This window comes from Poecile atricapillus, chromosome Z, assembly GCF_030490865.1.
Source record: "Poecile atricapillus isolate bPoeAtr1 chromosome Z, bPoeAtr1.hap1, whole genome shotgun sequence".
Taxonomy (NCBI): Eukaryota; Metazoa; Chordata; class Aves; order Passeriformes; family Paridae; genus Poecile; species Poecile atricapillus.
The window spans coordinates 103,411,840-103,436,649 of record NC_081289.1 but is presented as its reverse complement, the minus strand read 5'-3'; the positions used below and the strand labels follow the sequence as shown (position 1 = coordinate 103,436,649).

Below are 24,810 nucleotides of genomic sequence, written 5' to 3'. Positions count from 1 at the left end.
ATATATTCATCTGCAAAAATGACCATACATTAAAGTCTGAATATGGAATTCTGTGCCATATATTTGCTAGTTACAGCTGTAAAAGGCTTTTAGGTACCCTCTAATTCCTGTGCTTTAGATAAGAAGCTTAATAGACTACAACTGTTGGGACACTTGAACATAGCTCTCTTTGATTTAATACCCTCAAAGTTCAAGTACACAATCAATAACAGTAAAGAGCTGCATAAAAAAATTAGATTTTTTAGTATTTGTAAAGAAATTTTGCTTTTTAATGAAAATAGTTACTGCACATTACAGCTGATTATTAAGCAAAAGGTATTAATAAAGTTTTTCTTTCAGTTATTTTGACGGAGGCTAAAGCACCTCACTCAATCCTATTAATTTCCCAGTTTTCTCCATTAATCATTCACTCTTCTATATGACATAGAAACAATGTATTTTTGAATTGAAAAAAAAAAAGTTCCAACTTTAATAGAGTAAAATCATATTCTTTATTTCAAAATTTTCAGTTTGGTATTTTATTATGGACAAGTAAGAGAGACAGTGTGTTCTACATTCTTGATAATAGAAACAGAAACTGGGAAACTAATAAGAATGAAAGAGGTGGTTTAATTAAACCCTTCAGCTACTGTTTTCTGTATCCAACTCTTCCATGATTTTCTTGTACTACAGAAAATCATTTGGATATTTCAATCATCTCTCAGTCTGATAAACAGATTCTTCCGTTTCCTCATATTTACTAATGTTTTGTCTTGCAGTCTCATTCTGCCCTCAGAAAGGTTATAACAAAGTAAAACCTGGATGGCAGAATCCACTTTCTGAATGAAAGTTTTGGATAAAAAAAAGTAAAGAAAATTATTTATTCTATACTTAACTTACTAATTACATTTAAGAACTTATTATTCCCACAAAAAACAGGACAGCACATAATCAATCAGTGAATTTATGAAACACAAAGGAGTTTAATTCAGTTACACTTTTACATTCTATTTCTATGCAAGGTTTTTTATTCTTTCTTAAAGAGCACAAAAAACAAAACTCAAACTGTAGTCTCTATATAATCTACACAAACAAGTATAGTCTTTAATATAATCTCTGGTTATTAGAAGAATCAGATACAGTTTTCATGTTTTTTATTGTCTACTTGTCTGATTTACATTATGAAGATAACACATACTCTATTATTACTAGCACTCTTGTTTAACAAAATACATTCCCCAGCCTAGTGTTAAAATATTTTATTTCTAAATTAGCATAATTTACCAAGTAATAGCTTCAAGACAATTCATTCACAGAACACTACAGAAGAAACACTCCCTAACATTTCACACTAAGCTTTTTTTTCTCAAGCTACCTTAGTAAGATCATCAAGCCAGTACCTACCTACGCAAAAGGTGCATTCACTACAAGACTTGACAATTTTGAAGTCAAAGCCTTGCGCTTGGTCCAAGCAGTGAGCTCAGGATTTCTTCAACGGAAGAGCAACATTATGCTTTCAGTACCATGTCAGAAGTTGCTACCCTTTGAATACAAATTCATTCAAGGAACAGAGCCAGAGACCAAGATAAGCAAAACAAAGAGCTAACAAACTATTCTTTCTTATTGAGGGACTGAAATAAGCAATTTCAAACCTGAACAGGGTGAGGAAAGAATAATGTTACCAACACATTGAACATTCACAGTGTGGCTCTGTGGAGAGGGAATGGAAGCTCTGGACAGCAGATAATACTGAAAGCCTGTTTTAACACAGAGCAAACTGGCTACACTGATCCCAATTAACCATTAAGTGAGTAGCATCCTAGTTTTGGTACAGTTACCTTTGTGGAAGGAAGCTTAAAGAGCCATGTCCAGAGCCTCTTGTCATCCAAAATATCATTAGGAATTACTACCAGAAGAAAAACTAAACTACTGCTGAGGTTATGCTGATTTTTGTCACAGCTGTATTGCAGCACTAGGATCAGACAACAGTTAGTCAAAGGCTATCTAACTTAATTCAATATCAAGAGAAGATATAAATCTACCACTGGAAAACAACCAAGAGCCTAGCAACATACTCAGAATTCTGGCACTCAAGGATTTTGTTAGTTATGCCATACACTTAATCAAACAGGCAACATCATAACACAGCAAGGAAAATACTGTGCTAAAATCTACATTTCACAGTGTCAGCAACACAGAAAGACCATGATGCCTGAGGCTGGCTGTTAAGCATGGCTCTGCTAGCTGTAATTTGTCCTTTTTCAATTTGACAGCTATCTGAAATTTCATTCAGTTTCCCAGTAAATGCAACTCATGGCCTGTATCCCTCTTCCCTAAGAGAGAAATCCACAGTTCTTATCAAAGGATTTCCAAACCAGAGTAGTCCATCTTTGATGGCCAGATCTACTTCCAGCAAACTGTCCTGGGATGACTTTATGATACTGGTATCCCCAATCGTCTGGTTTATGTTATATATTAAGTTCTGCACCTTTAAGACTGGCTCTGAGAGCAAGAGAGGGAGAAGAAGCGCGCAGTTTGTGTTAAAGAAAAACATCACTCCCACACATCTCGCTCCTGGACTGTGTTGTCTGCAGCACGGACAGATAGCGGGACAGAGCTTCTCTCTGGCTTTTAGTTAGTTTTAGCTAGCTGAGGCAGAGGAGTTCCCTGGACCTTTGGGGGTTTTTTTAGATCTGTGCAAGCCTGCTCTGGACTGAACACCCAGCCAAACCCCAGGAGCTCACGCCTGTGGCCCACCGGGGCCTGGGCCTCGGCACTTTCCAGTGCCAGAGGGACTGATAAGAACCTGAGCGAGCCGAGCTACACCACATGAAAAGGACTTTTCTTCCTAGACTTGCCATCCCATCGAACAGCAAGAGGTTTTATTGTTTAATATCATTCAATTTATGTTAAATAAACAGCTTTTTCCACTTCTCTCCAAGGAATTTTTTTTTCCTTTTCCCAGACCAGTTGGTGGGGAGGGGCATTTCCCTGGGGAAATCCCCATTTGGGGTTTTCCTCCCTAATTTGCCCTAAACTAGGACAAATACAGTTTTTGGCACCCAACGTGGGGCAAGAGAAAGTGGAAAAACCTGTACTGATTGTTGGGTGTATTTATTCTGTATTGGGATAAAGCAGTCAGTAGCCATGTTGTTTGGATACATAATATCTCTCAGGGTGGAAGCCTTCATGTGGATCTGGTCCCTCGAATTTTTTGAGGTTTTAATACCTGTCTTTGCCCTCTTTCACAGTAGAAGGGCACGGATTAGCATGGTTATTGTGCTGGGCTTGGTGATAATTATTTATAGAAAGTTCATAGAACTACTAAAGTTTCTGTCAGGTATGTTTGGCTTACGGTTTCTTCGCCCAACCCTGCCTCCTAGTCCCAGTAGCACATTTTGGGACTTTATAAGTAATTGTACCCAGTTTGTTAGAGGAAGAGCAGGGGATGAGGCTTTTCAGCCTTTTCTTTCCTTCTTCTCCTTTGAATCTGTTATGTCCCTCCCCACCAATCCAGATGGATTTGGTAAATTTGGTAAATCTTGAGTGTTCACTACTAAACCAGGGTTTAAAATGCTAACTGAAGTTCCATAGAAGCCTCAGAGATTCAACAGTAAAACAAGGCAGAGCACCAACCTCACCAATGATTACTTTTGCTTATTTTTAAGCCTTTGCAATGGAAAGGTGGCATAGCAATAGGCAGACCAGCAATGAAGTGAATTTTTTTATAATATTGATAGAGGTTCTTGGGACCGCTGAAACCAATTTTTCACAGCTTGCATCCAAAACCAAACCATGGCATATAACATGGAACAAAAAAAAAGGTGTGTATGCACAATCTTCAATAGTCAAATTAGGAACTTTCTTGAAAAGAAGATGTTTGTCTGAAGGATGAACAAGTGTGCTCTTTAAGGTAAATTAAAAGTTTGGTGATGACTGAAAACAAGGACAAAAAAAATACTAAAGGAGGAAAAAAAAATCTGTAAATATTGAACTGTATCTGCTCTGAATATAATAAAAAGCACACAATAAAAAATACAAATGTAAGCAACTGACCACAAGGTGCTTTCATTGCAGATGATCTCATTCAAAGTGGAGTATGTTAAAACTAACCATAACTGATAGAACTATGTATAAACAAAGTTACTAAATATCACCACTTTTTAAAGTTGTATCACAGCTTATGCCTCAAAACTAATAAAATGTTTTCAACAAAGACCTGTAAGATTTGTTATAATGCAACAATACCAACAGAAAACAAGTAACCTTAGCATTTTATTAAAAGAATCATTCTTAATTCAGGCCTAAGTTACATCAGGCCATAAGTAAGGCTTTTTGTCTCCAATTGTGAAAGAAAAAACAAGCCTGACTACACAATAATTTTAAGAAGTAACCAAGAAAGTCTCCAATTTTTATTCCCTGTTTATGGGATTTGGGCACTTGCATCTACATTCTTTGGAAAAGCTTTGCTAATCAATGGCATTTCTCACTTAGTAGAGGTTGGGGCCAAATGTCAAATCGAGTAAATACATGTATGTGCTGAATTGAATTTTTTTCTACAGCTTCATATTTTATTTTTATTAAATATAATATTTTTATTGAGGAGTGTGGTTATTGCATTCTGCTTCCTACATAGCTTCAGTCTGTTTTGCAACTGAAATCCCAAAAGATAACATATACAAACTATCACAGCTCTGTCCCCACCACCATTATAAAGAACAACGTGGATTTAATAGGAGGCATACTATAAAATACATATTGAAGATCTGACCCACAATGACGGGGGTTTCCCCCTCCCACCCTGGACCCCAAATCCTCAAAAGAAAGGCTTCTGGAAATCATTGTCATTTGACTTAATTTAGTCAGGCCAGTCTTGCTGTGCATAGTTATAAGAGATCTATTAAGGCTTTTCTCTCCCAATTTGTCCCAGTTTCTTGACAGCCTCACATGAGTAATGAAGTGCTTCAAGGCAGAACATAGTAATGAACAAGCAGTCTTATAATTCTTACAATTTAAAAAAAACAAAAAACAGCAAAGAAGAAAATTACAAAAAAACCCAGACACACACACACACAGATTCAAACCCCAAACAAACCTCCACAATTCTGGTATAATTTTAGCAAAAGCAACCACTGCTAAAAATAGAGGCTGTTTTCATTTCCCCCTCCCCAACTTAAAGTTCAAAGTGCCACAACTAACGGCTCTGTTCAATTTTTTCAAGCATTTATTTATAAACAAAGTAAGAAGTAAAACTACAGTCTGACTTCTTCAGCCAAATGTAGCAAGAAATTATAAATTATTCCCATACAAATAAGTACAGTATGCTTTCAATTTACAGAAAATTTCCTTCTGCGGCTGTACTCCAAAATGATACTACAACTTTTTATAAAACAACTAATATAAGGATTTTAAATGTAATGACATTGACAGAAACTTAAGAAGCCAAAGGATGACAATTCTAAAAAGCTAGGTGTGTCTAGTTTTTCAACACATAATTAATCTTTATTGTATTTTATCTATACAGGTAACTTAATGGTCTTCTTTCTGAAAATAAAGCTAAAAAGATGTAACTCCTTACTAGGTCAGACATCTGAATACAAATGGAATTATCAAAACATGACCTAGTTCTGAAAAGCAAGAAGTAGAATACATTTTAAAGAGATTACAGTATTAAACTTGGATAGAAAAAAGAACAAAATAGGAGATTGGAAATATTGTTCCCTAGCTACATAACATTCTGCAGTGGTAAATATTAATTTGAAAATTGTTTCTGCTCTTCAACTGTCTCACCACATTCTAGTTGTTGCTGGGGAAGAAAAATACCACTATTATTTTCAATTTACAGATTAATTGCATTGACCAAATGCAAATACAATGTCCCTATACTTCTACATAAATTACATTTTGTAATGACAGATCACTTCTTCAGAAGAATTCAAAAGAAAGAACCTCTGAGGAGCTGTAAAATTAATATTCACTTCTATTCATCAGGGCATCATAGAATGTGACATCTTATGCACCCAACAAACCTAAACACCTACATATATTTTTTTGAAACTGTCTACCATTTCCTGATGTAGATGATGTAGAGAACAGCATAATGAGACCCACACCCAGGGTAATGCATTCTGCTCTGGAGTCCTCATCACAGGATGGACATTGACCTGCTGGTGTGAGTGTTCTCTGGACTGCACCCAGAGGAGGAACACTAAGTTGATCAGAGAGATAGAGCACCTCTCCTATGAGGAAAGGCTGACAGAATTGGGATTGTCCAGTCTGGAAAAGAGAAGGCTTTGGAGTGACATAAATTGCAGCCTTCCAGTACCTGAAAGGAGCCTAGAAAAGAGATGGAGAGGGTCTTTTTACAAGAATCTGCAGCAACAGGACAAGATGAATAGATGCAAACTGGAAGAGAGTAGGTTTTAGGAAGAAATTCTTTACTGTGAGAGTGGCAAGGCACCAGAACACCTTTCCCAGAGAAGCTGTGGAGGCCCCATTCCTGGAAGCATTCAAGGCCAGGCTGGATGGGACTCTGAGAATGGTCTAGTGAAACTGACAGAGGTGAGTAATTCACTGTAAGCCTTTTAGATAACACTGAAAATTTTCTCACATATTCAGTAAATTCATTTAAATACTCTCACAGGAACCTTAATGAAGATGAAAACAATCAAACATTTTTCTCAAAGTTTTTCAACCCTGAGGCAAAACAAAGCATCAAATAACTGTGAACATTTTCCATTCATTCAGCAAAGAATGACAAATCCAAATATTTCTTCAGACTTTAGAAATTTTCTCACTTAAAAATTTGAAAATAATTGATTTTTAGAAACTATTTACTAATCATGGGGAAATCTGGAAACCAGTTGCTCATATTTAAACACTAATAACAGCTTAAAGTATTTCCAGTAAATTCAAGCCAAGGAAGGCTGAAAAATTATTACTTAATGGTAAGAAGGTCTCCCAAAATTCTTACTAAGTAAATGAATGGAGCAACTTGTTGCCAGTTGCTTGGCATTCCAATAAAAAGACAAGTACTAGCATGACACCCAGTATCAGCTGCAGGAAATTAATGATCTATTCACTTCTAGGTATTTTACAGATTTCACTTATTTAAACAGCCTTGAGTGTCTACTTCACTTCAAAGACATGACAGTCATTTCAGGATATAAGTATTTCCATGAACTACCTAATCAAAGTTTCATTCTTCAGCAGGTTGTCATTTACCTAAAAAACCCCCTGCTATCCATTCATAACATTCTGCCAAACCAAAATGTGACATAGTGTTCTTAAGGAAATGCATCTAAATAAATTTTCCAAGTAATTATTTATTCCTCAGGGTTGTATGCCCAATTTTTAGTGACAAAATATATTTTATATGGAAGTTAAATGTCAAAAATTAATTCCTTAAAACTTGGAACACTATACTTCTCTTTTCAACAGATCATATTGGCAATAACCTGTTAAGAAGTAATTATATTTAAACTGATCAGCAGAGATGTAGAAATATAATTACTTGACGGTGAATTCCTAAAGTAAAACATACAGAGAAATTACTATCCTTAAAAATTGGTACAAGTTGATTAAAATCCAAAACTATTAACAGATTTTAGTACACTAAAATATATTAAACAAAATTTTAAAATAACTTAGTGGCTAAATTTCTATTAGCAGTTGATGTTTAACATGTCTAAAATGTTTTAGACTGTACTAATTATACAAACCACAGGAACACAATAGTAAAAACTGAATTCTAAAGCACTTTGATGTCAGCGAACAACTCACCCTTTATGAAAATAGCAGGTCAAATCACTTTTATTTCAGCTGAGATTTAGCTTTTCTAGCATTCTTTTAAAAAGTCCAACACAATTTGGAATATTTTAAAAGAATGAATGCACCATGATTGATATTTATCAATATACTCAATAACCCTTATGTGTTTCTTTCCAATTCAAGGTCTGTGATGTCATACTACACAGTTAGGGATACTCTACGACCTGTCAAGAATTAACTATGCATATTTATGTCGTACCTCTGATCTAGCATTCTCAGGTTATAGTTGCAATAACATTTTTCAAGGGAGAGGTTACTTACCCAATTCATTAATAGTTGCTCTTGCCCTGGAGACAAAAGAGCTAACTTCACTTGAGTGCATTTTTGCCCTTTCCTTAAGGTCAGCACCTGTAAGTGACATTTCATATATATGTTAGCAAACTGTACACAGTACTGTAGACACATTTTCAAAAGCAAAATATTTCTTCATTTCTAAAATTTTTAAGTCTACTTGCAAAAAAGGAGTTTAAATTTGTCATATAAATTTTCCATAGATTTCAAGGAAAACATGAACTATTTATCAAGGAAAGACAAAAGCAAAACCAAGAAGTTCAAAACAAACAAACAGAAAAGAGATTATCCATAACCAGGTTTTCACTAAATATATTCTTCCCAGTGACATTTTCTCTTATTAAAATAGTTTATGAACAGTAGCATTTATGCTTATAGTTCATCTATCATACCATTTTATTTTCCCAACTGTGTCACAAAGTCTGATAAATATGTGTTTTTCATACTGTACCCTTGTTATTCTCTTATTGGTACGTACAGTACATACATTGCATGACTTTACATTAACAGACTATATATATATCTAAATAAAAATACTACAGTGGACCAATTTTTTCAGCTCTCTTTCCACTCATTTACTTAAATTTATTTTGGAATAAGTAATATACCATCATTTTTGTTTGTCAAAAAAAAAAGCCACATCTTGAAAATTTTTACCTATTTCTTCACGAGTATATAAAAATTAGTTTGTTTAATAAGCATACTATAGCTAGATATACACACAAATGTGTTTATAAAAACTCACTTATAGGAAAAAAGCTGATGTTTTCTCTCATGAGTGTGTAAAAAAGATAAAACTAACAGTAGTAATAATAAGAAGAATACCTAAATATAGAAGCCTGTCTTTCTTATAGATGAATAATACATAAAAAAGGCAAAACCTGCATAGACACATTTATTCTCTAAAGAAGTGAAACAGTCACAAAGTAACTTAGTCTGTACTTGTTCCACTTGGTAAAAATTAACCTATTGAGCTAGTCTCTCTGAATGAGAGAAAAGGCCAAACAAGACAATATGAGGAAAAAAAACAAAAAAAAAGAAAAAGAAAAAAACAAACAAAAAAAAAAACCAAAACAAAAAAACATTTATGTTTCTCTACCCTGAGAATACTATCCATTCAGGAAAATGCACTGAACCCAGATTAAGTGAAGATTGTAGCTCAGAATTCTAAATTATGCAGTCATAGGTTTTGTTTCACCTCTTAACGTTCTGGACTTAACTCATGGTAGGCCATCCTGATCCTCTTCATCAAACACAGTTTTAGACATATCTTTGTTGACAGCATTAGTTGTAATGCTAATCAACTCTAGGCTTGCCCTGTGAAAATCAGTATCTCAATCTGACATTTTCTGATGGACATACAGTTGTTGCTTTAAAGTACCATGCCTAATAACGCAGCTCTACATCTTTCCTCCTTCTTCATAACTTCTGTCATAACAAAGCTCCTCATTTAACTGTGACTTCTGCTCTCCTTCTATCTATGTCAATATAAAAACAACGAAGCATCAGTCCTGACTGCATTTGCATATTTCCTGCTAAGTAAAGTTAAGCCTAATTTACGCTAACAGGCACTTTGCCAGAAACCTCCAAACAACCTTCTAGAATGTGCCCCTACTCCAACAGTAGGACAGGCCAGTTGAACAAACAGTACAAAAAAGGAATTACTACAGTTAAACCTGCACTGCAGAAAAATTGCAACTGTTACCTTGGTAATTTACAATCAATGCATAAAGAAATCTTGCCAGGAACTCAAAAAGCAAACAAATTTTGCATCCATAAATCTGGATAGAACTCCAAATCATATAAAACTGCAAGCAACTTTCACTAATTCATTTACATATAGAGTTCTGGAGCTAAAAGAAGCTTTTGAAAATGTCATGTTTAAGAAACTAAACGGGAAGTTGCTTTAAAAGTCACATCAGCAAGCGTGCAAATATAAAAATATCATTCACTCAATATCAGTTAAAGTCTGGATCTAGCTCCTTAACTCTGTTCAAATCTGTGCCTATGTAAGAAACTGTATGTTTTATGAACAAAAACCTCTTTGGCTATGCAATCTGACTCAAAACTTCCACACACTGAAATCCTTCTCAGTGGGCATCCCCTTGAAAAGCATTATAAAGAAAACATCTAGAATTACTATTTAAAAAATCTCATGTCAATATGAGATTAAAGCAATTTTTAGGGTTTGATTTATTCAGACTAGAATATATGCCTAGAAAAATGGACTCTTCCAAAAGAAACCTCAACTCGTCTAAAATAAAAAATACACTGCAGACTTCTTCCTTCAGTTAGAACATACATTTCCTTGAAGACATTCACATAAATTGATTAAACATTTAACAGAAATCTTGTTTAGGAATGAATTAAAATATAGCTGCTAATTTAAAATTAACTATATTGGCTAGTTTAAAGAAATTTCAAGTACATAGCTGATCTTAGTGCCTTAACCAGCTTTTGTAAACTAATGTTTCCTTTTTTCTCCCTTAGAGATATCAAGGAAATAAATGGAAAGCAGCCTTTTGGTAGCCCTTTTTCTATTTTAGCTCTCCAAAGAATAGTAATAGTAACTGAAGCTTTCTCAGAGGGAAGAATTTTAGTCAGAAGCCATTCACTGCACACCAAAAGAACATATGCCTTGGCATCCTCTGGGTCACAGGAGACAGAACTGCCACCAACTTAACACTTTTGTTCCTGTTGTAAGATTCAGCAACTGGTCAAAGAATTACTGATGAATTCTGACCCCAATAGCAAAGAACTGTTCAAATATTTCCTCAAAATCTGTTCTTAAGTTAGAAGTAGAAAAGGTTACGTTTCTGAAGCTAGCCATGAAGGAGAATTCAGGTTGAACCAGAGTTCTGCTCTCTCAGCATCTAAAACCAAAGACCCCTCCTAGCACCCCAGGTCTTCTACTTCAAAGTAGCTGAAAATAGTATTTGCTTAACTGCTGAGAGCAACAAAGTAGCTAAGGTTTTCAAACCACAGAAAGTCTGACACAACAAAACTCTGTGATTTTTCTATGGGCCACAGCTGAAATCTGTGGACAGTTTGACCTATCTGCTTCTCCCACATCCACTCCCAACAGACTCCAGGGGCTCTACTGTGGGTCCATTCCTTCCCACCACACTGAACACAGAACTCTCTAAGACCTACTATTCGAGAAGGAAAAGGGCAAACCCAAGCTACCAGGGAGCAGAGGCAAATGAACTGCTGCAGTTTTGATGGTACACTGAAATTGTGTCCCCACATCCATCCGGTTTGTACTGGAGCATGAATCATTGTTTTCTCCATTTAAGCCTCCTGGCGTCTCCATGCTTTGTCCCACTAATAGATTTTCATCCACTCAGAACAGTAACAGAAGCTGTGATTTTAGGAGTTATGCTCTCCAGTTCCCATCTCCCTGCTCTCAGCATTTTATGAGCTACATTTTAAAGATTGTGAAATGCCATTTTCAAATTACTAGCTGCTACCGCAGGACAAGAGAAGTGCCACAATGAAAAACTACATTGACAGTACCATCAACCACTTCCTCCTACAGCTATATTAGCGTTCGGTCAGGTACTCTCCACTTGTGAATAAATTCTTGAATCAACTTAACTCACAAAAGTATCAATTCAAAATTTACACAGCAAACAGGTAGGACACCTGAGTTTACCTGATGACCTTCTGACTGAGAGAACTTTCTCCTGAAGACAGCAGTCTTTTAGTTGTCAGCTCTGATGTCTTTCCAGATCAATTCTTGAAAATGATGTAAGGAAGATATATGCTGTTTTAAATACTACATACTCTTGTATTGAGGTTGGTCAATCCAAAAGAAAATCTCTGCTTGATTTTGATCCAGCACTTTCTTATTTCCCTCCTCCAATATTAAAAGAAAAGAGGAAGTGTTTGTTTGCCTTTTTTTACTTTACATCCCCTAAATATGAAAACCCTCTTGTAATAACTCTCCTTCTCTTGGTTTCAAATATTTGGCAATCCAATGGTTACCTGTAATACACTGTCAGTTGAGAGAATTATCACAGCATGTGCCTGACTTCCACTTCACAATGATATCAGAGAAAATGTTTATTTGAGAAAGCCAAGGGCAGTCCAGCAAGATAGGGATATTGCTGTTATTCACCAGAATTTTTTCACCTACACATATGTATGACAAGGGTGGCTTTTAACTCAGAGAAAACACCAAAGGAAACCAATTTTTACAGTGATTACTCTGACCCCATGCCTCCTGCCTTATTTGGATATTTTTACTAACTTGCTAATCAGAATTTATATACTGTTGAAAAGCTGTATGTTGTGTTCATAAGATACGTTCCAGCTATAAGCCTTACTTTCCAGATAATATAAATGCCTAGAAATCTTCTTGTATGGACTATTTCTATTTGTCTTCCAAGACACACCCCAAAATTGCTAAATGAAAAAGGCATAAAATGTAATGGTTTATATATGATAATTAAAAAATTAAATTTATTTAATAAATACTTCGTATTAAAAAGTAGGTCTTTTAGAAAGCTGGCACATCAAAATTAAACAGTGAAGTTATTCTATCAAGTGTCTGAAGGTGCTTGAATTGCCTTTTGTCTGAGAAGAAGAAAGGAAGTGACACATGCACAGGCATTTGAGATAGAATAAAGTAGTAAAATCTTAGCACAGCAGTGTTATTGTGAGCTTGCCCTTTGATCTTACCAAACACAAATCAACCAGTTCTCAACGCACCAAGATTTCAATAAGGAGGTGACTCTGGGGAATATCAGAAGATACTGTCTTGCATACTATATCCAATTCTTCTGTATCTTGTCAGCAAGAACTAAGAACACTGCAAACAGCAAAACATAAAGGCACCACCAATCCACTCAAATAGGTTAAGGAGCTTATGAAGGAAACTTAACAATGCTTTCAGCTAGAAGTACAAAACACGCACTACCTCACCGATTAAAATGCTAAGAATTCCTATGAACCCATATCCTATTCCCACACAATGCATTTAAGAAGACTATGAATTAATATTCTTCCTTCTCCACACATACTGAACTAAATAAAATACTGAGGGCAAAGGGCCAACTTTGACATACATTATAGATTAACTTATAATCACTAAAAGGAAAATCCATTGAGGTACATGGAATTATCTTTATTTAAAAGCAGATGTGTGCAACTTCTGGAGATGCTATTCCAAGAAATCCAAGAACTTATTAGCAGGACACCAATAAACATTTAGAAGTTTAAGAATACCCCAAGAGGAAGCTGTACATACATATGCGAGTACAACACTATAGTCAATTTACATTCAAAACCAGAAAGATTTATCCACATTTCTTTTTCTCCAAATTTCAAAGAACTTCAGAAATAAAACTTTTATATCCTGAAATCTGCTCAGGACAACTTAGCTCCCAATTTTAAAACTACAATGCCCTATGAAACAAGTATATTTACTTAAAGATATTGTCAAGTCTAACACAATGTAACTTTGTCAACACGGTACTAAGTCACGAGTAATATATTCTTCCAATTTACATCCTTAAAATCCTTTCAAAAACACACAAAAGAATAATTAAAATTTGATCATAATAACGTTATGTCCTGGTTTAGGGCAAATTTAGGAGAAAACCTCCAGACGGGGTCCCCTCCAGAAAGCAAATTCAAGTGGCCCCTTCCACAACTGGTTCAGGAAAAGGATTTCTTTGAAGTAAAATTGAAAAAAACTGTTTATTTAACAGAAATTGAATAATATTAAACAATAAAACCTCTCACTGTTCAATGAGACAGCAAATCCAGAAAAGTCCTTTTCATGTGGTGTACCTTGGTTCACTCAGTCTCTTATCAGTCCCTCCAGTGCTGGAAAGCACTGAGACCCAGGACCCAGTGGGCCACAGGCGTGAGTTCCCAGGGTTTGTCTGGGTTTTCAGTCCAGAGAATGAACAGATCCAAGAAAAAAAAGAAAAAACAGTCCGGGGAACTTCTCTGCCTCAGCTTGCTGAAAACTAACTAACAGCGAAGGAGAGCTCTGTCCCGCAGTCTGTCCATGCTGCTGACACCACAGTCCAGGCGCAGGATGCAGGGGAGTGAGTGACATTTTTGGACACAAAATGTGCGCTTCTTCTTTGCCCCCCTTCACTCTCAGAGCCAGTTTTAAAGGCGCAGAATTTAATATAAAGCATAAATAGAACACACAGTTGGGGACACAAGCATCATAACGTCATCCCAGGACATGTTACCATGAAAATTAATGATTTTTATTCTGCTTTCAACTAACATTTTTCTGTGTGTAAAGCTACTTGCTTGACAAACCATGGCACAAAATAATGTCAGTCACTACGGAAATCTCTTGCCCACATAAAAGTAAAACACTTATGCTTTGCAGACAATATATGCAGGTATAACAGTAATTATTCCATTGCACCTCCAGCTCTGCCAGACCCAGGATACTCAGATCATCAGTCTGTAACCATTAGAGCTATTACTGACTGTAATCTGGAACACAAATGAGTTCAGGCTGCTCAATCAAGAACAAGCAGGATGCATCATAACTATTGACAATCTAGAACACATTCCACAAAGTAACAAAAAAAAATATCACCTATTTGATAGAATAATAGACAAGTCTAGCCTGAAGATTTTATTTCTATCTTTTCATATAAAATCTCTAGTGATGACCTGGTCCAAACTTCTCTCAAATGCACAGACCTAGATTAGATTAGGTTGTTAAAGGCTTTCCAAGTCTTTAACACTGTTGGCAAGGGAGAGTCCACCATTTCTCTGGGAAAGCTATTCCTGTGATTAATTCTTAATTAATCTTCTCACACTGATTTTTTTTTTTTTTTTTTAATTTGGATGGTATTCCCCTAGAGCAACCTGTGCCCACTGGCTTTTCTGTCGCTGTATAAACCTGTATAAATATTATACAGGTTTTTTATAATTATTTTTTTTATTTATTTTTATATATAAATATATAAATACTGTATAAAATACAGTATTTTTCCCTGAAGACCAGTTATCTCTCCCCTCTCAGCAACCTCCAACCCTCTAATCACATTATGCTGGCCTATGAAATGCTGAGCAGAATAAGCATATGCCTTGATTCGTTGATAATTCTCTTCCTGATGCAGTCCATGACACTGTCTTCTTTACACCATGTTATACTACTACTAGCTCATGTTAAGTTTGCTGCCCCCAGAACCAGTAAGTGCTTTGCAGCAGAGCTATACCCCAGACAGTGTGTTCCCAGACTGTTCTGCCACTTAAGTTTATTCCATTCCAGATGCAGTTCCTATTTACCTTTATTAAAAGTCACACAATTCTTGTTGGTCCAATTTTTCAGCCTCTCAAGGTTTCTCAGTATGAACGTTGGCTCCTCCTTCCCAGACATCTCCCTCTCCTTCCACTTCAAAGTCATCTGCAAACTCAGGGATTGTTCAGTCCTATCATTAGAATATTTACAAATATATTGAATAGCACTACCAGAACCAGCACCAGCTTTCAAGGAATTCCACTCTATGAACCACTAACAGTTTGACTTTGAGCAACTAACATCACATTTCTCTTTGATCTTTAGAGATGAGACACTTTTCACAGTCTGTATTCTAAATTGTATCTTGCCAACTTTTCTATAGGAATCCTAGGGGTGAACATGTCAAGTGCCTTGTTAAAGTCAAGGTACAGAGCATCTGTAACTCTTCTTTCATGCACTGAATAAGTGGCTTCATCACAGAAAGCATCATTTTGGTAAAGCACAATTTATCCTTGGTAGATCTGAGATGAATTTTCCCAGCCATTTTCTTTCTTGTCTTTCACAATCTTGGAGAAAACTTCAACACTTGTTCCACAATTTCCCCCAAATATGTATTGAGACTGACAGCTCTGCTGTTTCACAAATTTTCATTTCTGTACATGGGTATAATATTTGACCTTTTCCAGTCACTTAGGCCTTCAATGACCTTTCAAGTAAGATAGATGGTGGACCAATTCAGATGCATCACACCAAATCCTGTTTATGCATATGTGTCCAATTACTACAGCTGGATCTTAACTCAGTGTTTTGCTGTTAATTGTTCCTTCTTGGCATGGAGACTAGGGAGCTGACCTTTCCCATGCAGACCAAGGCAAAGAGAAAATGGAATACTTCTATCTCCACTGTGTTGTCCATAATTAAACTGTCAGACCCTGTCTGTCCAGTGGCAGACCTACATTTTCCTTGACCTTATGTTTGGTACTAACATACTTACAGCAGTTTTTCTTGTTACTCTTGACACCTGCCAGCTCAAATACAGCTGAGCTTCCTCCATCCTAAACATATTTCTGCATAACTGAGTGCTTTAGAAGTCTGTCCCATTTTCCAAGGGTGAATAAACAACTCCTCCAAAAATATAAAAAGGATATTCAAGAGATTAAAAGACAGGAGATTGTGGTTTTTTTTACAATAAAAATGAATATTCAAATGTAAATGTTTAAAAGGTAAAGAATACACAAAATAAACTTAAAATGTACTGAATATGAGAAATTAAACATTGTTTCAGAGAGAGATCTGAAAGTTGAGGACAAAAAGTGAAAAAATGTACCAAAATATCTACTAGCAATCTGCTTCCAAGGATCAGCTTCTTTTAGGAGTACTACTGAAAAGGAAGATTTTACATAGCAGTACAACTTTACATTTTCTGTGCTCTGAGATTTTATATTTAGACTTGAAATCAAATGTGCATGTAACAGGTAAAATTTATACCGAAAGATCATTTCCTCAAAGAATCATCTGTAAAAGAATAACGTACTATTGTTAAAATATGGCTTTGCAAAACTTTTTGTTTGTTGGTTGGTTTGGTTTTTGTTTTGTTTCCTAATTCTTTAAGGACTGACAAAAAAAACTAAGATTCACATTAACTTTGCCCATGCTGCAGAATACCTTGAAACTTTTCAATGAGGAAAGAATCCCACAACATTTATTCTAAGTTTCTTCAAACACTCATGTGTTCCCATACTTAATTTTTCCTTTATATCTATTTCTTAATTTTAAGTTAAACAGACATGATCACCATTTCTATGTGACAAACATGACTTGGATCTCTACATTTTAGTGGATTTCTATTGCAGTTTAACCCAAGCTGGTACCTAAGAATAGCACACAGCCACTTACTCACTTCATTTCCCTTGCCAGTGGGATGAGAATGAGAATCAGGAAAAGAGTTAAGATAAGGACAATCTAATAGTGACAGTAAAATAAGAATAACCGTCTTCATAATGACAACAACAATAGCAATGAATATAACAAAAAAGAGAGAAATGAAGGCCAGGGAGAAAAACACAGGATGTACGGCGGCTCACCACTCAGCCTGCCTGTCCCCCAACAGCAATCAGCAGTTCTCAGCCAACTGCCCCTAGTTTATAAACTGGGCATGATATTACATGGTAGGAAATATCCCTTTGGCCAGTTTGGGCCAGCTGTCCTGGCTGTGATCCCTCTCAGCTTCTTGTGCACCTGCAAAGCTTTTGGCTTTGGGTAAGCACTACTTAGCAACAACCAAAACATCAGTGTGTTCTCAATATTATTCTCATATGAATCCAAACAACAGCACTGTAACAGCTACTAGACAGAAAATTAACTCTGTCCCACCCAAAACTATGTAATGATTTCAACAACAGTAGGAATCAAAAAAACACAACAGTAAAGAAATCAGTACCATATACCACAAAATACTAAGCAAGTCCTTAAAATCTCCTCATATAAAATGGAATGGAGGACTTCAAAACTTACACAAAAGTATTCACAACTCTATTTTCCAGAGGCACAAAATTCTTAGAAAGTCAGCAACTGCAAAGATCCAAAACAATTCGAAACTGATGTAAGTAAGGGCACATATGTTCATGGGCATTAGGAAGACATTTGAGTATGCAACACATAAGGAACCAAAAAAGTAAAACCAGAGCACTATCACTAGATTCAGCTTTAACAGTGAATTAATATACTCAGAAGTGGCTCTGAAGTGCCAAAGAGCTATAAACAAACAGTCACTGGCTGAAAACACAGACCTTGGCCCTTTGCCCATCTAATTGGGTTATCTCTCAATCTCTGGTATTGTTACTCAAACATACTAAGGCGATTATGACATATTTTTCGTAATTGCCTGTTAAATATAACTTTATCTAAGAAACTAGTTCATAACATACGGCTAATGCATCTTTCATAACTTGGGAGAAAGCACCTTTTATAACTAAAGAGTTATACAACTTTCAGTTGTAGCCATTTGCTTACTAAAGAGCAACCATCAATCCTGTTGCACATCTGTACAGACACAAATCATTGCAAACACCACCTGAACTGAGTACAAAGGAAAATGCATTTACATATAAAAATAATAAAAAGCAAGCAAGCTTTATTCTAAATTTCAAAACAAAATAAGAAAAATGCTCACTGCAATCATTTTAGTTGATGAAAAAACACTGGCATGAAGGCTGACATGTATATTTCCTACATAAGAAAGTAATTTAACCTAATAAAACATTTTTTTCCTGTATACTGTACGTTCCTGAAGTTACCTAAATGTGGATATACAATTTTTAAGCCAAAATGGATATTGATATTCTTCCATGTAAGATTTGCTATCCTAATTGATTAGCATGACTTGATATCTGCAGTTTTTTGCACATATGCCCTCTGTGTTACAGAAACATTCCTGAGAACCATCCAACTGTGGAAAACAAACAAAATGTCTGCAACTCCTATATATTTAAGCCTAAGGCAAGATGCCAGTCCTAAATATTCCATGTGGTAAAATGGCAGCATTATGGCTGCAATGTAAATTATCTTACATATACTGCAATGATTTACACGCAGATCAGCATATTTAAAGCACTATCAGCTATATCAGTTCTCCTGATATTTCAGAAGATAGAGGGGGGTTTGCCTATTTTTTTTTTTCCTTTAAGCTTTTGAATTTTGAGACTTTCTAAAGGGCCCAGGTGCTACTTCACACTGGTTTCTACCTAAAATCCAGGAATTCTGAATATAAACAACTAACTTCATATTTAAAGGGTCTACAGTCTTCCTCCAATGCCTATGCAAATTCAGATCAGCTACAGATTAAAGTCAGCTGGCTCTTTTTCCATCCTGTGTGTCCAGCTCTAAATTTAGACATACACAACAATATTCCTTGCTAATCTCTTCAGCTGAAAAAAAAAAAAAAAGTTTACACCTCACACATTTCCTGAATTCATCTTCACTTGCAGGAGCAGGGAAAAAAAGAATCATTATCATGATACAAAACTAATCTCTTATAAAAAAAGTAATTTTCTTCCCAAACACTAACCAGCTTTCTTTGTGAAACTTCCATCACCCAGTCACTCCCCAGTCCCTATTCTCTTATAGCTCCTATTACAACAGGACTTCCTGAAGTTTACTCCATGAAACATGAAATAGACCAGTTGTGCTGGTTTTGGCTAGGGTAGAGTTAATTTTTTTCCTTTTCAGCTGGAATGGAGCTGTTTTGGATTTCTGTTGAGCACAGAATTGATAGTATTGAGATGTTCTTGTTATTGTTCAGCAGGGCTTACACAGAGCCAAGACCTTTTCAGTTTTTTGTACTGCCATGCTGGTGAGGAGACTGGGGATGCATCAGAGACAGGACACAGACAGGACAGGTGACTGCAACTGACCAAGGGGATATTCCAGACATGTGACATCATGCTCAGGTAATACAGTGTCATGGAGGAAGAAGGAAATGAAGGACATTTGGAGTCCATTTTTCTTTCCATATTTCTGTCCAAGTCACCATCACACTTAATGTGTGCTCTCCTGTCGAAGGCTGAACACCTGCCTGTCCATGGGAAGTGATGAATGAATGCCTTGTTTTACTTTTCTTGTGCCCACAGCTTTTCATTTCCCACTTAAACTGTCTTTATCTCAGTCCATAGGTTTTATACTTTTTACTCTTCCAATTCACTCTCTAATTCCACTGATAAGGGCATAAACAACCAGCTGCATGTGCTTAGTTCTCAGCTGGGGTTAAACCACAACTAGTGGAAATGCATGAGGATAGGACAGTTACATGCTTCGAAATAGTAAATTAAGACATTATTTTTGATTCTGTGCTATGTCTCAGTTGTACTGATTTCTGTCAGGCTAACAAATCAGGACCACCAGAAGACCAGCACAAAGGCTATATAATTTTTGACTCTCAGATTGACATAAAATCAACAAAGATCCAAAAAGAGAAAATGGTGGTAGCAGTAGTGAAGGTCAGCTGGGATCCACAACCATGGGCCTTTAAAACAATCCAATCATGACAAACACGTGTGCTCCAAGCTTAGAATAATATCTTCTAAAATATCACAACTACAGGACAAGCTTGTGAGTTTACAATTCACATCATGGCAAAGACAAATATCAGCATTTAATAAAAATCAATGTAAGTTGCAATCATTGTTAAATATAGAGCCTTTTCTTAAAAAAATTTTAAAAAAAGCTTTTTCGTATAACAATTGTATTTCTACATTATTTCTACACAAGCATTACAGAAGTACTTAGTACTTCTTTAGTTGTGGTCGTCTGAAAATTCAACTTCAACTTCCCCAAACAACTTTTCATTTTCAAATTTAACCTTTACTAGGAGAAGTTCTACATTAAACATAACTGCAATTCTTACACAGAATAGCAAAGTTCAAGTTATACAACAGCAACAACTGTATTTTTACCCTATTTAGTTCTAAAGTAGAGGTGCAATTATTACTTGTGATTTCTATTAATTCTACATCTTCCAAAACAAAAGCCTCTGAAGAGATCAACACCATAGTTATTTTTTTTTTACAAAAAATTATAATTAATTTACTTAAGACAATAATCATATATGGCTATTCTAACAATCCTACCACTGGAAAAAATAGCATTAATGTAGTACCACATCTTATCTGTGTCAATTGCAACACCTTTGCAGTAAAGACTTCTAACATCGAATCCCTATAATAACAACTGACACACAGTTTTCTATCTTGATTCACAAGGAAGCATTTCCAAAACTTTCTAGTGGTGAGACTCTTCATTTTTCTTCTCAAACCTTAAATGAATATTCAGACCAAATATTCTTAGTAAATACTACTAAGCCTTACAATTCAAAAAAATATGAACACACCCAGAATTCTCAGCAACCTGTTTGTTCCACTTTGATTTCTAGTAAATTCAGCATCAAAAAAAAGACATTTCATAGCACTATCACGGATGACTGACTCAAATATTTTGCATATACTGTACCTCTGAGCATTGCAGATAGGGGTTTTAATATTAAAAGGAATCAATACAGACGGGTTAATCTTTTTTTTATTAGCAGTAAGTACAAAAATAGTTTACTAGCAGTACACCAAGTTTTATGAGCTGTAAACAGAAAAGAAGGAAGTGTGCTGTGTGGTAGAGAAAGTCATCATTTCTTCTTTAGAAGTCCTGAAGTCTGTATGTTAACATAAATGTTATTTAAGAAAGGAGGAGTTTTTCCTGAGAAAAAACATGGTTTGAACTGCTAGATCACTTGAATGCAGACAAAGATATGGGTGAAATTCTTTTTCACTATTTTTCATTTCTTCCCTTGATTTTGCAGGCATCACCCTGTATCTCTTTGGCTTTTTTTTTTTTTTTTCCCCCAATGATCTATATTTGTCATGATCGTATACTAGCTGTAAACTTCCCACAGATCATGATTCAATGACACTGAATTCTGTGCTGCTATACAGCAAGTGATACTTTCAGTGTAACATTTATAGAAGCTGGTAAACAATTCATACAGTATATGAAAATAAAGACACCTTGTAAAGAATATCTGCAGAAAATAATCACATTCTGTTGCCTCCAAATTGCAAAATGACCATTCTCTGCATACATAAGACTGCAAAACAAACTTGAAGAAAGACTTGATGTAATGGCCTTAGAAAGACTGTATGAGGTTAAAACTGATTTTGGGTAGAAACCTTTTCAAGCTACACTAAGTAAGAAGAACAGGAATTTTTGTGGGAAAACCCAAATGGGTGATTAAAGATATGGTGCTCTGGGTTAAAGATATAGAGCTCAGCTTTAGCCACTCTAACTCTGTTCAGAAAAAACAAAAACAAACAAACATTGAAATGGATGTCATTCCTGCACAAACATCTCTGGCTCAAATTAATACTGGGGCAGCACTCAAGGACAAAGTCTTCCCATTCTACATAGCAGAACGTGTTCTTCTGTGTGAAATTAAGGACAAGTAAGTGAGCCATGAAGAGACACATCTCTTAATTATCCTTTGTTCACACAAAACTCAGATATGAAAACAGCAGCTGCAATTCTATATGTCAGTGCACAAAGTTAAGTAGTTCAGAAGCAGTCCTTCCCCTTACTCCCAGTGTCCCCAAAGGCTTCAAACTGACTCAGAAAAATAAATCAAAGAGCTTGCAAATAGCAAGATTTCGGATCCATTTAATATATTTTAGGCATAAATATTGCAAACTAAATTCTATTTTCTAAGGATTTGTTATTTTAAAATACTTCAGAGATATTTGATTGCTTCTATTTTTAAAAGACCATCCAATAGACTTGTCAGCAAATTACTTTAGAGAAAGAAAGGAAAAGAAAAGGACATCCAACACAGGAGTATTACCTGCCATCTGGAGGGGTTTAACAAATTATGCAGACTGGTGATATCTGCACCCAGAGCTCAATCACTTAAAAACCATGCCCGTCCATATGCATTCACTAAATTCCAGCTGGTGACAAGTACCCCACAAAGAAACTTTAAAATATCAAAAAAATATTATTTTAGATCTAAATTTTTTATATCCTACAAAACTCTGACACTTCACTTTTAATATGAACTACATACATTAGATTGGAAGATTCTGAGGGAAATTGTAGACAACTATCTACCTGCTGACAGACAATAGAGAATAGAAATTTTCACTTCCTTGAAGTTGCAAAATAAAGCTCTAATTCTAACTAGAAAATTAGATTAAAGAACGCAAAAGTGACATACAGGATGCTAAATTAGTAGCTGGAACCAGTAGATAAACAGATAATGAGGAACATAAGTGGTTTTTGTGGCAAAGTTAAGCAACAAGAAACAACAGTGCATGACCTAAGAGAAGTTCAAGGCAAAGTCCTTACAACATTGGGGGCACCCAGTGAATACAATGACCAGAGACCCCTATGGACAACCCTCTAGGATCATAAAAGGACCTCCAGTAGAAGGCAGATGCATGCAAAGTAGTTCGGGGAAAAGTGATGTTTATGTATTACCTAGGAAGTATGCTGTAATGAATATGTATGATCATGATGGAATAAATACCCTGTTGTAAAGTTTCATGACACACATTCAATTAGAGGAAAAATCCTCAGAATGTGTCCAGACCTGCAATAAAGAATGTCTGATTTCTAATACCTCAAATTGTGTTAAAAGTTAATTTTTAGCCAACTTCAATATCAATGCAGCTTTTTATAATTAATAAGCTTTGGGGGAACTGCATTTTGTTACAACAGGCAGGATCTGACTAGAAGTCACAGCATTTCTTTCATTTGTCTTATAAATTTTGTGCAAGACAACAAAAGAGTTGCCTGAGCTGTATAAACAGAAGCACCCATGTATTTCTATTTATTAAATCACACACATTGAATCAGTTTTCAACGAGGAAAAAAAGTAAAAATTTTACAAGGAGAAAAATCAAAATAGAAATTTCAGAATTTGTTCATTTTCATACTGCCTATATTACTTTAACAAATAATTTTTAAATTATTTAATACATTTTTAAATGTTCAAAACAAAAGTCCATAGACTGTACATTAAAAAAAAAGTCTACATACAAAATTGAAACCATTTTCACTAAGGACGGGTCTCTATATTTTCCTGTATCATTTCATGAATATATTATAAAGGTAACGTTACACATGCATATATATAAGCAACTCCATGCAACGTTTATGCAAATTCAGCTATTTTTTTCTCCTTCAGCTTTCAAGAGCTGCACATTCAATTTAGATGCTTCCAAAAAAAAAAATCTTTTACTGCAGTAAATATACAACAAAGGTATTCTTAAAATAAACAAGTGTCAGCTGCAGGCCAAGACAAGCGAGTAAAAAATTTTAATTACTGGAAGTTTTTCTTCATATTTGTGGCAATTAACACACATATATATAGCTGCATTGTGTCCAACTCTATGCCATTTACAAAAACAGATGTGAAACTGACTGTTGCAAACTGTCTTAAGATGAAAATATTATAGATTCAGATATGTCTAAGTACCTCTGCTACATGCCACTTTTATTCATTCTCTTCAAAAGCAAATGGGAAATAATTCTTTACCATGTAATAACTATTTTTGCCATGTGTTGTGCACATATATTCTATTTCCAGCACACTACTACCAAGCACATGAGATCAGATTATTTTTGCCAGCAGGTTTTCTCTGCCAAAGATATAAATGGCTAAGCAGGCTCAGTTCCCTCACCAATAAAGAAATCAGGTGCCACAGGCACTTAGTACTCCAGAGAAAAGTATTATTTAATACATACAGTGTACTGTGACAATCTGCCTCAGAAAACCGTGAAGAAAACTAGCATCCTCTCTTCACAAATCAACATGACAAATACCCACAGATCTGAAATGAGCATTTCAAATGGAAGTGACTACTCAATTTGACTTAATATTTATGGAAGAATTCTGGACCATAGATACTGCACTGGAAAGTCAAATGTTCAGAGGTACACAAAAGAAACTA

At 35.4% G+C, this 24,810-nt stretch overlaps 1 protein-coding gene across 1 annotated transcript in view; it reads right to left on the bottom strand.

Annotated features, from left to right (window-relative positions):
• AUH (AU RNA binding methylglutaconyl-CoA hydratase) overlaps positions 1–24,810 on the bottom strand; it is a 117,491-nt gene that overhangs the window by 69,688 nt on the left and 22,993 nt on the right. The window contains exon 5 of the mRNA XM_058825885.1: positions 8,071–8,157. Within this exon, the coding sequence (XP_058681868.1) occupies positions 8,071–8,157 (87 nt within the window). The remainder of the gene's footprint in view (positions 1–8,070; positions 8,158–24,810) is intronic.